Source organism: Nanorana parkeri, unplaced genomic scaffold, assembly GCF_000935625.1.
Source record: "Nanorana parkeri isolate BGI_ZX_2015 unplaced genomic scaffold, ASM93562v1 scaffold1389, whole genome shotgun sequence".
NCBI lineage: Eukaryota > Metazoa > Chordata > Amphibia > Anura > Dicroglossidae > Nanorana > Nanorana parkeri.
Window position 1 is genome coordinate 53,024 of NW_017307657.1, and position 16,841 is coordinate 69,864.

The 16,841-nt window shown below is 44.4% G+C and overlaps 1 protein-coding gene across 1 annotated transcript in view; it reads left to right on the forward strand.

Moving 5' to 3' along the window:
- Positions 1–16,841, forward strand: part of GDPD4 (glycerophosphodiester phosphodiesterase domain containing 4) — a 64,625-nt gene that overhangs the window by 17,640 nt on the left and 30,144 nt on the right. The window contains exons 2-5 of the mRNA XM_018569756.1: positions 1,981–2,190; positions 7,455–7,558; positions 10,966–11,059; positions 15,051–15,110. Coding sequence (XP_018425258.1) covers positions 2,008–2,190; positions 7,455–7,558; positions 10,966–11,059; positions 15,051–15,110 — 441 coding nt within the window. The 5' untranslated portion in view covers positions 1,981–2,007. The remainder of the gene's footprint in view (positions 1–1,980; positions 2,191–7,454; positions 7,559–10,965; positions 11,060–15,050; positions 15,111–16,841) is intronic.

Sequence of the window (16,841 nt, forward strand, 5' to 3'; positions counted from 1 at the left end):
GTTACCATTATCACTGGGAGAAAAAGTGAAGGAAAATCAAAATTGTTACACTTGTCACTGAAAAAAAAATCGAGGGCAAAACTTCCAATGGAGACACCTATTCTGTCTAAAAGCTGAGATTAAGGTCAGATGTAAAAATGGAAAGGGAAGTGGGGTGTTCCAAGAGGAAGCACATACTGTATGTATGTGGACACCAAGAGTGCTGTGATGTTTGTTGCTGTGTGACTGAAGGGCTGTAGCTCCTGTTCTGCAGGTTTGAAGAGGCCTGAGGAACCGGTTGGCCTGAAAACAAAGGAAAAGCATTCACTTCAGGGAGTATGAGTGAAGACAGTGCTCCAAAAGTTTGGCAAGCACACAATGGAGTCAAGGGTCAGCAGGCCCCCACCCCACTCCAGGCAGAGTTCTGTCCGTGTACCCTACATCATCTTGGGAACATGACCGGTGCAGGTTAAGCAGCTGGGAGACCTGTAAGAGATGGTTCTATCACCTGTTTTAGAAATGTTTAGTTTCCCATGGATGCTAAAAGTTGGAGCATAGCTGACACTAGCGGCACGATCTACCCATCCTCCTAAGTCTGTTGGTGGATCCCTAAACATGAATTCTTGGGCTTGTGTCGATGGGCATTTGCGATCAGTTTGAGGCGCTTCTTAGATTGTTCACAGTGACCTCCTTCTTACTTGCCCTTGACCTACTTCTAAGCTGCATCAACCTGTTTCAAGCTGCTTTTGCCTTCTAGTTGACTTGAATGTGGTAAGAAGCACTCACAACATCAACAAAAGCAACCCAGGCCCTTTGGCTCTTGGTTGGTTGGCTCTTGATTTTCCTTTAGGCCTTACATAAAGAAAGGCGGTTGATGCTTGTTGTCTCTTCCTGTCACTGGTTAATTAGGGAGAGAGTAATACTGAAGCCTTATCTGCCAGTTTTTGTGCATATCTCGTAAGCATGGAATCTGTGAAATGCCCTGCCAGTTAAGCCTGGGGTGTTGTACCTTTATATTGTGTTTTTCCAGTAAAGTAATAGTTACATAGCTCCTTATACAGACAGTCCCTTAGTTATGAACTAGATAGGGACTATAGGCGTGTTCTTAAGTTGAATTTGTATGCAAATTGGAACAGGTAAATGTTTTAAGTGTAACTCCAGCCCAAAAATGTTTTTCTAGTTTTGGATAGCATAGGGAAGCGTTAACCCACTGTAACGTTTGTTTTGCTGTGTGTGCCCCTGTTTAAAAGATTTCACCTCACTTTCTGTCCCTGTGACAATTGGATTTTGAACATTTTGGGTTGTCGTGGAAACAAGGATTGGTGATTACGCTTCAGTGGAGACACCATTTTCCAATGATCACTCTTACAGTGAATTTCACTTACTAGGAGTAGATTTCCTCTCACTTCCTGTTTTCTCAAGGACAGGAAGTGAGATTAATTCTTTCTAATGAGGATACAGACAGCAGTAAAAAAAAACCACAGTGACTGACCCCGAAGAAGAGGCGGGCACCCCTCGTCTACACGTCTAACAAGAGCCAACTTCCTGTAATGTACGTACAGTACTACGAACGTGACCCAAAAAGGTGGGCACGAACACGGTAACATTACAACTACTGAAATGCTGCACGGTACACTTTGCCTGCAGCCTGGGACCCCTGCTGTACAGTAACAGCCTCCGTTTGTAAGTAGGGATCGCATGTAAGTCGGATGTTTGTAACTCGGGGACTGCCTGTATATCTAAGTCTCCATTCCAAGAACTAGACCTGCTCTAAAAGTCCCATAGTTATATGGCTAGGGGAAAGACTTGCATTCATCCATTTTAATGCTTTACAGATCATACAGTAATTGTCAAGAGGGAGTAACATTACAAGCAAATTCTGCCCCTCTAGAATGATATATGCCAAGTTGCCTACCAGTGTTCATTCAATGTTTTTTTAACATCCGTTTGTACATTTAATTTGCTGTCTATCTAATAGCAATGTCTTTTGTTTATTTCTAGACACAGGGATGATGTGAGGCTCTACAGATGGGGGTTTCGTCCACCAACCTGCGCAGGTTGAGGCTTGGGAAGCTGAAAATTGTACGCCGACGGCTCCTGCAGCATTATGAGCATCAGCCTTTCATCTCGCTGCTGGCAGGCCTCTACAGCTGTAGATGGAAACGGTACCAGCGCCAGAAGACCGAGCCTGGGCAGTGGTGCTGCCGATGGGTAAGTAGTAGGGTTGGTACATGTAGAGTCGGGACTTGGAACAGAATAAAAATAGTATTTTTTTTTAACTGTCATTAGGTAGTTCTGATGGAATATTACTAGAGTACAGTGCTTGAAATAGACTACCAGTACCCTTGAACAGAAGAAAAAGCTCTATGAAATAACCTATTGTGTACAAATATTCTTTGGTAGGCACTTCTAGTAGAGTATACAAGAAGGACCAGACTACCAATGAAGAGTGCTGCTTGGAACCTGATTATCAGTAAAGGGTGCTGGCTCAAACAGAGAATACCAATGAAGGCTACTGATTATAACAGATGACAAGTAAAGGGTGTTGCTCTGATAAGACTACCATTAAAATGTTCTGGTTGAAAGAGACTACCACTAAAGGGTGCTGGCTGCAGCAGACTGTCAATAAGAGTGCTGGTTAGAATATACTACCAGTAAAGGGTGCTGGCTGGAACAGACTACCAGTATAGAGTGCTGGCTGGAACAGAATACCAGTAAAGAGTGCTGGTTGGAACAGCCTACCAGTAAAGAGCGCTGGTTGGAACAGACTACCAGTAAAGTGTGCTGTTTGGAAAAGACAACCAGTAAAGAGTGCTGGCTGAAACAGACTACCAGTAAAGAGCGCTGGTTAGAACCAACTACTAGTGAAGGATGCTGTTTGGAACAGACTACCAGTAAAGAGTGGTGGTTGGAACAGACAACTAGCAAAGGTCACTGTTCAGAGCAGACTACCAGTAAAGGGTGCTGGCTGGAACAGACTACCAGTATAGAGTGCTGGCTGGAACAGAATACCAGTAAAGAGTGCTGGTTGGAACAGCCTACCAGTAAAGAGCGCTGGTTGGAACAGACTACCAGTAAAGTGTGCTGTTTGGAAAAGACAACCAGTAAAGAGTGCTGGCTGAAACAGACTACCAGTAAAGAGCGCTGGTTAGAACCAACTACTAGTGAAGGATGCTGTTTGGAACAGACTACCAGTAAAGAGTGGTGGTTGGAACAGACAACTAGCAAAGGTCACTGTTCAGAGCAGACTACCAGTAAAGGGTGCTGGCTGAAACACGCTACCAGTAAAGAGTTCTGGTTGGAACAGATTACCAGTATGGGGCATTGTTCTGAACTGACTACCTGTAAAGGGTTCTGGTTGAAACCATGGGGCAGCAGAAGGAGGCCCATGAAATAGCCTACTGCTTGGAAATACTGTTTGGCAGGCACTACTAGCATAGTATACTATACTGAGAGGACCAGGCTACCAGTGAAGAGTGCTGGTTGCAACAGAATATCATTAATGGGTGCTGGCTCAAACAGAGAATACCAATGAAGGCTACTGGTTGTAACAGACTAGGAGTAAATGGTGCTGTGCAGATCAGATTAACAATAAAGTGTTCTGGTTGAAACAGACTACCAATAAAGGGTTCTAGCTGGAACAGACTACCAATAGAGTGCTGGTTGAAACAGACTACCAGTAAAGGGCACCGTTCAGAACAGATTACCTGTAAAAGGTTCTGGTTGAAAGTACGAGAGTAGAAGGAGGCCCATGAAATAGCCTACTGCCTAGAAATACTGTTTGATATTCACCACTAGGAAGGTATACTGGGTGGACCAGGCTACCAGTGCTGGTTGAAATAGCATACCAATGAAGGCTACTTGTTGGAACACACTACCAGTAAAGGGCACTGTTCAGAACAGACTACCAATAAATGCCGTTGGTTGTAATAGGTTATCAGTAAAAGCTACTGGTTGGTGCAGGCTTCCAATAAAATGTGCTGGCTGGAACAGACTACCAGTAAAGGGTGCGAGCTGGAGCAGGCTGCCAGTAAATGTTGCTGGTTGGAGTAGAGTACTAGTAAAGGGTGCTAGCTGGAATAAACTACCGTAATGAGTGCTGGTTGGGATAGAATATCTATGAAGGGTGATAATTGTAACAGTCTACCAGTAAAGAGTGCTGGTTGGAGCAGACTACCAGTAAAGGGTTCTGTTCAGTCCAGGTTACCAGTAAAGGGTGCTGGTTGGAACAGACTACCAGTAAAGGGTGCTGTTCAGTCCAGGCTACCAGTAAAGGGTGCTGGTTGGAACAGACTACCAGTAAAGGGATCTGTTCAATCCAGGCTACCAGTAGAGGGTGCTGGTTGTGGTAGACTATCATGTAAAGGTTGCTGGTTGGAGTAGACTACTAGTAAAGGGTGCTAGCTGGAATAAACTACCAGTAATGAGGGCTGGTTGGGATAGAATATCTATGAAGGGTGATAATTGTAACAGTCTACTAGTAAAGGGTGCTGGTTAGAACAGACTACCAGTAAAGGGTGGTGTTCAGTCCAGGCTACCAGTAAAGGGTGCTTGTTGGAACAGACTACCATGTAAAGGGTGGTGTTCAGTCCAGGCTACCAGTAAAGGGTGCTGGTTGGAACAGACTACCATGTAAAGGGTGCTGTTCAGTCCAGGCTACCAGTAAAGGGTAATATTTAGTGCAGGCTGCCAGTAAAGAATGCTGGTTGGGGTAGACTACCATGTAAAGGGGGCTGGTTGGAGCAGACTACTAATAAATTGTGCTGGTTGGAATAAACTACCAGTAAAGGGTGCTGGTTGGAACAGACTACCATGTAAAGGGGGCTGGTTGGAGCAGACTACTAATAAATTGTGCTGGTTGGAATAAACTACCAGTAAAGGGTGCTGGAAAGAATTGAATGCCTATAAAGGGTGATATTTGGAACAGATTACTAGTAAAGGGTGCTGTTTAGTCCAGGCTACCAGTAAAGGGTGCTGGTTGGAACCGACTACCAGTAAAGGGTTCTGTTCAGTCCAGGCTACCAGTAAAGGGTGCTATTTAGTGCAGGCTGCCAGTAAAGGATGCTGGTTAGGGTAGGCTTCCATGTAAAGGGGAATGGTTGGAGCAGACTACTAATAAAAGGTGCTGGTTGGAATACACTACCAGTAAAGGGTGCTATTTAGTGCAGGCTGCCAGTAAAGGATGCTGGTTAGGGTAGGCTTCCATGTAAAGGGGAATGGTTGGAGCAGACTACTAATAAAAGGTGCTGGTTGGAATACACTACCAGTAAAGGGTGCTGGAAAGAACTGAATACCCATAAAGGGTAATAATTGGAACAGATTACCAGTAAAGGGTGCTGGTTGGGATTAACTATCAGTGAAGTTTAGAACAAATTACCAGAAGGGATCAGAGTTTGGCGCAGACCACCGGCAGGCGTCCATTATTAGGGGTGCTTAGAGTGTGGTACCAGCAGATACACAAAAATAATTGATAACAGCAGGCAGAAAGTGTTTTTTCCTCCTCCCAGACAAACAAATCTGCATCGAGCTGGTATTTTATTCTGTGACATTTGACGTACACAGGACATTCTGTGCCGCACACTTCACACCAGCTCCTAATGGCGCCATAATGGAGGCCAATCGAGATTTCCACATCTAGAAAATGACAGGTTTTCTGCCGGGAGAATTAGGACAGAAAGTGCAGCAATAACTGCCTACTGAATTGTCACACAACAGAGATTCAATTACAGCCTGTAATGGCAGCCTGTCTATAACATACAAAGACAATCAGCTGAGAATTTACTTCCTTTTACAGAACAAAAAAAACATTGCAATGTGTTATTACAGGACGGAGATCAGATTACAATGGGATCTGTGTTTCAGTTCTGATTTATTAATATTCTAAAGAAGAATATAAAGAAGAACTCTGCCAGGCCTTATTTGTAGCTAAACCCAAGAACAAAAACATACTATACTGCAGCTTCCCAGTCCTAAGATGTGGTGGCTGCATTAGCTTTCTTTTTTTCATGCTCTTGTTCCTTTATTTTCAACTGGTGATCCTGCCAGTAACAAACTTCCTGTCCTAGGGTGACAATGCTAACTCATTTCGCTGTATCTATGGAGGAGTAGTGTTGTCTCCTGAAGTAGGTTAGGACTACAGCCCAGCTCCCAATCTCCTCATTTTCATAACATAAAGACGAGGAAATACTTATTTCCTATACTCCTCAGCTCCATCTAGTAGCTGTAATGCAGTATTACATTACATTACATTCGACCTGAACATAAAATATAGGGATGCACCGATACTAGTATTGGTATCAGTGCTGATATCGAGTATTTGGCCGAGTAGTCATACTCGCCCAAATGCTCCCGATACCTAGCCTGATATCGGAACTTCCGGTATCAGGAAGCCAGGCGGCGAGTCATTACACGCTGCCTGGCTTCCTGTTTGGCCGGGATGCCGACTCCATGCTCCCTCGTCACCAGGGAGCGTAGAGCTGGATTCCCGGCCAATCAGGAAGCAGGGAGGCAGGTAATGACTCGCCCCCTGGCTTCCTGATTGGCCTGGAAGCCTCCTCCATGCTCCCTTGTCAGCATGAAGTCGGCTTCCCGGTCAATCAGGAAGCCGGGCAGTGTGTAATGACTCACTGCCAAGCTTCCTGATTGGTCGGGACACTGGCTAATCAGGAAGCTGGACAGCAAGTCATTACCCGCCCCCTGGCTTCCTGATTGACCAGAAAGACGGCTCCATGCTCCCTCGTCACCCGGTCAATCAGGAAGCTGGGTGCCGTGTAATGACTCGCCGCCCGGCTTCCTGATTAGTTGGGAAGCTGGCCAATCAGGAAGCCAGGAGGCGAGTCATTACACGGCCAGAAACTAATCCAATGATACTGTACAATAGATACTTGTCCTGTTCTGCTCAGTGTAAGCTCTGATGTAAAGCAGTGGAGGGGATGGACAACAACACACTCACTAGGTAGTTTTTCCACTAACTTGTTGTCCTGGGTTACATACAGGAAGTGGTGGTGAATCTCCCCAGTTGGAGCACAGACAAGAATTTAATACCTATGTGACCATAGATCTAAGAGTCCAAAATCTTTTCATATCAATGTTTGTTCATAACAAGAAAACATGGAACAGCAAGCACATTTCAGGGGTTCAGACACTTCCCCTTCATCCAACTTTCTATCCATGGATCTTAACATTCAGATCCCCTAGATAAGGGGCACGCTGTTTTGTTGAGATTGGCCTCACTGGATCTACTACACTCCTTATGGACTCAACTGACTTTCTTCAACCATGAATTACTGAAGTTGAATGCAGCACCTCTGATATCCAGGTTCAGGAATTAATACCTGTTGACCTTTTGGCTGGAGTTCCACGTAAGTGAACCAGTGATTTCCCCCATGCAGGCCAAAGCAAAAGACTATACAAAGGGTCTACACCATGAACCTCGACCATCCCCGTATGATTCATATTATATTTATGTCTTGCAGAAGGAGAGCCTGTTCTTCTTGTTTCTGATCAGTGCGTTCTGCCTGTCTCTGGTCTTCTTGTATTTCTGGGGGGAAGCAAAGAATGACTACAATGATTTTGACTGGTGAGTACTGTCAAGATTTTTAAAATCACTCCTGTACTGTACAACCTACCATATTTTATATCTTCAAAGTATACCTCAATCCATAGTAAATCCCATCGCACTCCAGAACCCTCAGATATCGGGTGGGAGCTGGAGTGACTGCAGACGGCCTCCGCGAATCAAATGGAATTGGTAGAAAGCCACTCCAACTTGATTCTCAGTCAATCTTTTTATTGACCATGGTTGTGTCACATTGTATAAGCGACGTTTTGGAACCAAGTGGTCCCTTCTCCAGGCAGACAAAGAGTTATCTGCTTAAAGAAGGGACCTCTTGGTTCTGAAACGTCACTTATACAATGTGACACAACCATGGTCAATAAAAAGATTGACTAAGAATCAAGTTGGAGTGCAAGTGGCTTTCTACCAATTCCATTCAAAGTACACCTGTCAGCAATCAAAGCACTTTGATGTCTCCACAGGGACCTATCAGTGCCTGCCTATACCTTTAAGAGGTCTTCTTGAGAACTAGGAGGAGGATTAGGGTTTAGACATCTAGGGTACCCCTGAGCACCTTATGTGGTAGGGTTTGTAGTATACCATCATTAAAGGTGGGTGACATTGCTGTTCATTCTCTTTTTAATACACTGGTATTAAAAAAAAAACCTCTTTGAATCAGATCTGAAATTTGAGGGTAAAATACAGTTACTAATGGGAGTAAGAATGGATGGCCAAGACTGAAATACGCTTGTCTTCAATTCTATACTTGGGATGATGGCAACATTTATGAATCCCATTTACATTGAAACACATGGGGCACTCAGTAGAAGACATGGGACACATATCATGGGTGCCAGGATCTAGCAATGCCCCTATTTGCAACTCCAGTTCCCAGTGCTCTTTAATATGCCAACAACGATACTTCTAAGCAACGTTAGGACCTGGTTCCTACCCTCCTGCCTTCCACCTCACCCTCATATTAGCCAGCAAAGCTGCCTCTCATAGTGATGAGCCAGTAGGGAGGTGCAGAGGGTGAGATGGGGCGATCAGTTCTTGAGACTGCTAACAAATAAACGTTTTGGCATATTAGAGCGATGTTGGAGTCAGAGTTCCTAGGGTGCTCTATCTTAGTCCTGTAGCCATTTCAGTGGGTTCTGTTTATTGACAGGTGGGCCTTACAACTTGGAAATGGTGAATCGCAACCTTATTAATGCCTAAATTCAGCCATTTGTTTTTAGTTTCAAATTGAATTAACATTTGGGAAGAGTAGTGCTGGTCATAGTTAGGGTTATCCTATTAGCCTAGGGGTTGTGGGGGCATTTGGACAGGGGTTTCATGATTCTGGACTGGCAGCTTCTCCATCCCAATAGATTTCCACAGTTTTCTTGGTTTGCAACTCAATGGATATAAAAATCTGAGAATTAATTGTCCAAGTTACAAGTATTTCAATATGAATTAGGATAAAAGACGCAGTTTGGGGGCACCCCCTTCATCAGGGCTTGAAAGTGGGGAATGATATACTGTATGTTGGACAGAATAAAAGATGTGAGTTATAGAATATTTTAAGTGCAGTGCCCCTCAGCAGATGGTTGAAGGAAAGCCTCCTATACAGGGTAATAAAAACCAGTTGGGGATCCTTATCCTTCCCAACTCTACCCAGAATGGAATCAAATGTTTTGCTTGGAGTTGGGCTTTAACTTCCACAGTGGAGACCTGGACTGCGTGACGCTGTGACCCTTACCTGAAATCAGCTTGCTGAATTAGAATCAGTCCTGCTATAGATGACGTTTTCAATGGCAGCACCTCTCACAACAACTATCTTACTTCATCCACAGCTGCTTTCAGGGCTCTGGTCTTTGCAGAGCACACATATCGTCCATGAAAATGAATGAGTTTACGGACTGTAAAGCACTAAGCCAGGGGTGGAGAACCTCCGGCCCTATACAGTATAAGTTTGTAATTAAAGCGATAAGGTGGCCAACCTGGTTCCCACCATTGCACCATGTTGGTTGATGATCCGCACCAAGGAAAGCTCCTATTGAGTCATGAAAACTTGGTTGAAATGAAAATTGGGTCATGAAGACTTTTGTTCTGTTCAGCTGACTATGAGCAATGGACACAAATGTTTAATTTTTAATTCTTCCACATAACTGTTGAAGGTACAGGGACCCAATGAACAGGAAGTATTTTTTTCCTCCCAGAGAAATGATTTCCTCTTACATTGCTTAGTGCAGGTGTGGGTAACCTCCCGCCCACCAGCTGTGGGGAAACTACAAATCCCATGAGGCAATGCAAGATTCTCACAGCTACAGGCATGACTCCCAGAGACAGATCTCTGTCTCTATAGGTTGAACTCAATGGACTTGTGTCTCTTTTCAACCTGACTAACTATGTAAGATGCACTAAGCAATGTAAGAGAAAATACTTTCTGTTCATTGATTGGGTCCCCATGCCTTCAACAGTTATGTGGAAGAATTTAAAATTGGACCTTTGTGACCATTTCTCATAGTCAGCTGAACAGAACAAAAGCCTTCATGACCCAATGTTAATTTCAACCAAGTTTTCTTGAAACCAATAGGAGCTTTCCTTGGTGCGTATCATGCGCCAGCCAACATTGTGTAATGTCGGGGACCAGGCTGGCCATCTCATCCCTTTAAAGACAAATACTATATATACTGAATAGGTTATACAGCTTTTGTGGCTCAGTGGGTTGAGTCCATGCCAGAGTAATTCGGGTTCTTCATTAACTAAAGGGGTAAGTTGACAGACCTGGTGGGCAGGGCCTGATTTACTCTCTCTGCTGCCCCAAGGCCAGGTTCCTCAATGTCCAAAGCAGGGCTAACTGAAGAAAACAACTACCCATCCCGTGCCCGGAACTGCATGTCCCGGGTGTCGGGAGACAGGAATTTCACACCCCTGCTGCCCCTCTACTCCCTGCTGCCCCAAGGCCGGGCCTTGGTTGGCCTTGTGGGAAATCCAGCCCTGCTGGTGGGGGTGGACTCAGACACAGCATGGCTCCCACGGACTCCAACTGGTTCCTTCTTCCCCCCTTATTGGCACGCTACTGAAACCTTTCAGTTTTCATTGCATTCCTTATTTTCCACCCAGTGATGTCAGCATGTGCGTCTCTATGTAAATGTAAGTAGATCAACGTGGGCGGGAGGGGCTGACAGGTGGTGGGAGGGGCCAACGGAAATCTGTATTTATGGTGGTTTTTTTTCAACAAGTGCTCAGTTTCAGTTTATTTTTGACTTTAAGCATACCACAGAACGGGAACATCTCCCACGGGTCAGATTGGATTTCCACATTGGATTAAAAAAAATGCCTGATCAGCAAATCTGTTATGTCTCCATATTCCCATGACACAATCGGCCACAGTTCATGATGACTGCCTGAAAATATCTCAGGATTTCACTGTTCTTCCTTTCCAGGTACACCTATCGCAGTCTGGGATACTGGTTCCTCTGGTCTTTACTGATCCTGGTGGTGGTGGCGGTTCTGTTTTCATATATTGCACTATTAGTGGTAAGCCAACGCATGTAATATCACTCTTTGTATTTTATTGTACAGAAATGGCCTTGTAGGTGCTGGTAGCTTCTCAACGGCTGGGAACGGCATGTTTTACCAGTTCTTTCTAGCAGAGGCAGGATCTTCTGGCATGGTCAATTATACACAGACTGCTAACAAGCTTGCAGGCAGTGCTGGGTGTTTTTATTATAAAGTGCAGCAAAGTTTGCAAACTGGGTGCACCTAGTATGGTTATATGTAAAGTATAAAAGAGAAATAAACTAGCAGAGACAGGATCCTTAGCAGAGACAGGATCCTTGGCAGAGACAGGATCCTTGGCAGAGACAGGATCCTTGGAAGAGACAGGATCTTCTGGCTTTGTCAGTTATACACAGGCTGCTAATAAGCATGCAGACAGTGCCTGGTGTTCAATGCTGAACTCAAGACAGTTATTAAAGACACAGCTGTAATGTTTCAGGTTCAACTTTAAGGAAATATATACTGTAATACAAAGGCTGCGATTGCTGACCTACTTTTCAGAATACTAGTAGCCGGCATTCTGAGTGTTAGAAAGTCAATGGCAATTTTTTTTTTTTTAATCTAGAGCAGAGATAGGCAAACTCTGGCCCTCCAGCTGTGGCAAAACAACATATCCCATGATGCCTGTGGCTCTGGGAGTTATATCTGTGGCTGTCAGCCTTGCAATACCTCATGGGACTTGCAGTTACATCAAAGATGGAGGGCTGGAGTTTGCTTACCCCTGATCTATAGATGCTTGTCCCAGATCAGACCTTAAAAAGTATTGATGCTGTTGGATCAGCCTAACAGCCAGGAAACACGCTTTTTTTGGAAGCGGAGGTCAGCACTAGACATGTAAGCTGCGGAAAAATTCGATTCGGTTATTTTGGGATTCGGATCCAAAATTCAATTCAGTTCGGGTTTCGGATTAGGACGAAATCCCGATTTTCATTAGTTTCGGATGAGTTTACGTATATTCGTTGTAAATACCACAGAACACCATCTACAGATATTAATACTAAAGCTGAATCTCCCAGACCTGAATGAATTTCTGTATTGCATTCGGGAGCTCCCAAATGCCATTCGGGTCTTTGTTAGCCATACACAAATATTACTAAAGCTGAGGCTCTCAGACCCGAATGGCATTTGGGAGCTCCCCAATGTAATTCAGAAATTTGGATCCCGAATGCCATTCGGGTCTGGGAGCCTCAGCTTTAGTATTATAAGTATTATATGTATATGTATGGCTCCCATGTTGCTGTAACGAAAATTCGTGTTCAGACCGATTCGGATTAATGAAACCAAAAAACACATATGATTGGCCAGAAAAGTCACATGTCTGATTCAGTTTTATTTTTGAACGAAATTCGGAAAAGATCTGAAATTCAGAAATGGAAATTTGGATTCGGACGCATTGGGAATCGAAATTCAGATGTGTCCGAATATCCGAATTTTGGAAAATCGTATGAATTGTGATGCGGAACGAAGCGAATTGCACATGTCTACTCAGCAGTGATAGCCAGCACATTCTCGCAGGTTTCTTTTAACTGCAGCAGTGAAGAGTGAGGTCAGCAAGCTGATTATGATGTGTGGTAGGGGGGCCTGGATCACAAGATCAGCTAAGCACATCTAGAACTCCATGTGGCAGGTGAAGCAGGTACTGTATACTTATTTCATCTGCGTAGTTCAGCTCTTGGAGTTTGCGTCTAAGAACACAATGTCTCAGATAAAGAAGAAAAACCACAGAGCCAGTAGATTGTTGTGACTCGGGCATTTATCTCCTTATCACAATCCATCTTCGCTTCCAATCAGATAATATCCGTACTTTAATCTACCGTTCTAACTTGAGATGAGCTTTTTACAAAGACGACTCTTCACAGTTCTCTGTTTCAATAGATATAAAATATACTCTGCAGAAAGATGCGGTGAATGGCTGAAATCTCCCTTTTATTTGAACAATTAGACACATTTCAGTTCAGCACACAGGAGTCCTTGTTGTAGACGCTCAGTTGTCAGTAGATTGGACATTTGGAGACTTTGAAGATTCCAGTGTTTAGAGGATGGAAGTTTATTTGTGACGATGTAACTTCTCCGTGACTGCAAACAATTATCAGTGCGTGGATAACTGCATAGGGGTTCTCACCAGTAAGGATGAGCTTGGTCCAAACCTTAGCTCCTCTGAACACAAAAGGAGCTCCTCTGACTATGGAAGGAATCATGGGACATTAACGTTCCACTTGTCTTTAAGTCTACTGAGTATGGATGAGCTCAGGTTTGATCAACCTGGTCCAAACCTGAGCTCCTTGAAACACAGAAGGAGCTCCTCTAAACATGGAAGGAAGCATGGGACATGGACGTTTCATAGGGCTTTAAGTCTAGTGAGTACACCTACGCACTACCTTTCCGTTTACTTGGTCTACGGACGCCCTGACCAAAATAAAGCTGATTCTTGATTTAAAAAAAAAAAAAAGTCTAGTGAGTAGGGATGAGCTCAGGTTTGGCCAAAACCAGTCCCAACCTAAGCTCCTCCAAACACAGAAAGAGCTCCTCTGAACATGGAGGGAAGCATTAAACATGGATGTTCCACTGGGATTTAAGTTTGGTGAGTAGGGATGAGCTCAGGTTGCACTGAACACGGTCAGAAACTGAGCTCCTGCAAACACAAAAGGAGTACCTCTGAACATGGAAAGAAGCATGGAACATGGGAGTTCCATTGGGCTTTATGTCTGCTGAGCAGGGATGAGCTCAGGTTTGACCTGAGCCCCTCCAAACATAGAAGGAAGCCTGAGCTTCCATGAGTTTCCTGAGAGTTCCACTGAGCTTTACATCTGGTGAGTAAGGATAAGCTCAGGTTTGACCAAACATGAGTCAGAGCTAAGCTCCTCTGAACACAGAAGGAGCTCCTCTGAATATGGAAGGAAGTACAGAACATGGAAGTTCCATTGGGCTTTAAGTCCGATGAGTAGGGATAAGCTCAACCAAACCAGAGCCAGACCTGAGCTCCTCTGAACATAGAAGGGCCATGAGCCACAGGCTCAATCAGCTGTCGGATGGGCATTCCCTGCCCGCAGCTGCACATATGCAAAAAGGGTGGAATACAGGGACGTCTTTGACCTCATATGGCCACAGGGCTATATTTGGCCAATGACATTGACCTAAATGGTCATGTGGCCCTATAAGGTAAACTACTTCAGCACAAGCATCTCACTCCTTTGTTTATGTGCAACTGCAGGGTGGGGGAATGCCCGTCTCACGGTCAATTGGGTGTAAGTACCCTTGGCACTTCCATGTTCGGAAGACTTCATGTTCAGAATGGGTTTGCATTTCGGGAAGAGTTTCAATGCTCGACATTCAGATTTACATGTTATTCTATTGCGCTTGTTCACATCTGAGCAACATGCTGTCGCTCAATGCTCAGAAGACGTACAAGAGGTTTTTTTGGGGCATGATCATGTGTTTTTGGTCCCAATAAACTTCAGTGGGAGCCCCCGTAGCATTGTAACATGATTTTACACCTAACAAGCCTCCTCCTCCTAGGCTCAAAAAACTTGTACAAATGCATAAGAAAGAATGAAAAGATCAAGCGTGAATGTGCTTCTATCAGCATGCTTCTTAACGGATTGCCTCCTTGTACTGCTACTGCCCCTCACATTCCAGCTCCGCTGTACAGGGACTGCAAGAGGCTGATACCAGGACAGTGCCATAGGCTTTAGTAGCACAGATATAATTTGGGGTTTTATGTGCAGTTTCACACACATTTAATGCCCAGTTGTGAGCAGGACCTTACTGGCAGGTTATATGGCTTTTGTCTCCAGTGTATCTACAAGGACAGTAGATTGTGAGATCCTCGGGGGCGGGGACTGATGTGATTAAATGCTCTCTTTTGACCTCTTTCCAATATGTTATCCTATAAATTAATCATATATTGATATTATTGGAGAATGAATGACAGAAGAACGATTTTTGTACAGTATATTTTCTTTTATTTTAGGTTTTAGCGGTATGTTTGTTGTCAGAAGGTCAGGAGCTCTATCTACACTGGAGTCACAAGGTAAGACTTGTTAAAAGATATGTCATACATATGTAAATAGAAATGGTGTTAGAAATGACCGACCGTGTTGAATCTTCAAGTTGAATTCTTATTCCCCTAACAATTTAGTGCATTCATCCTTATAATACATCAAAAAGAATGCACACTGCATGGAAGCAGTGGTCTCTCTGCACAGGTCTGACATACCCACATCAGAGCCAAATCTACCCAGTCTATAGGGAACATAAGCTTTTCTAATTGGAGAGCTATAGGCCAGATTCAGCAGGGGGCATGTTGGGTTTCTTCAGAGAGACCACTGCTTCCCCATAGAGTGCAAGTGTCCTTCTCTGCAGCATGCTGGCAAGGGACGGGCTTTTTTTCTCAGGCTGTGGCTGCTTTCTAAAGAAAATGAACCGTGAGACTTTACACCCTTTGTTTTTATGAACCTGGATTTAGCTGATTTAAAGTGAAAGTTGGGATTAAAGGAGAACTATGAGGTGAGTGAAAATCACTCCTCCTCATAGTTCGAGCCGACGTGTGACAATGAAACTTTCACAGGTCGGCTCAATTGATCGGCAAGGGAGCGAACACATAGCGTCGTTCGCTCACTTCTCGATACTGTGCCTGCAGAGAGCCGTGACTGTCACTCACGGCTCCCTGCAGGAATTCCCCCCTCCCCGCTCCTCCAGCACTGACTGGCGGAACGGACGGGGGAGGGGGCGGGTACAGCTGACTCTGCCTCTAGATAGGCAGTAATGTCGTGATCCTTCCCGGCTGCGGCGGTCTCAGTATACTCGCGGTATACTGAGCTTTGGGTGACAGGAGGATGCTAGTTTGTGTCCTCCCGTGACCCATAGGAGAACTATGGGGAAAAGCACTTACCCCATAGTTCTCCTTTTAAAGTAGAACCATGGCCTCTCATTAAAAAGATGTATATGCTGCAGCACTTCATTGTAAGGGCATCAGTACTTACAGTTTTTTCACTTAGACCCCTTGCAAATTCGTACAAATACCCGTTGATCCTGCCAGATAAGTCCACCTAATGCAGCTTCCTGTGATGGGGAGGCAACGATGCTGCAGTGCTGCTGAATTCAGAGCAGCGTTGTCACCCTCCTGTAGGTTGCAAGCTCCACAGAGGGATGAGAAAATGTTGCAGGAGACGTTGCTATCAGCATTGTCACTGCTGATTCAAAAGCCTGTAGCTTGTTAATCACACCTAGTCCCGCCCACTGCTTTCTAGATTGGCAGCCCGTGGAAAACGCCCACTGAAAGCTGCAGTGTCTGGAGGGGAAGCATGTGAGACACAAATTAGGGAGAATTTTGCTCATTCGTGGACGACAGATGTTTTTTTAATCTCATGATAATTGTGTATCACATAGTACCTGGATTTTGGGAGTTGTTCAGACTTTAGCAGATGAGCCTTTAGATGTACTTTAATACCTGATAATCCTGCCATGAAAATACTTACTCATCACTTTCTGTTATGGGATGACAACATCCTCTCCATCTCCCAGTTACTCTCCTGCGTTGTCACCTAGGCTTCCATTGAAGGCTGCAACTAGCCATTTAAACACACATAGCACAGGCAATGTCTACTGTTATCACCATCAGAAAAGCCTCCCTGCAGCATGCCATGCAATCATCTCTGGAGTGCATGTAGACAGGAAGTTACTGCAAAAAGGCTGCAGGAGATCAGCAGCACTGAGATGCAACAAAGACTGAAAATATGTATTTTAGTATAAACAAATGACA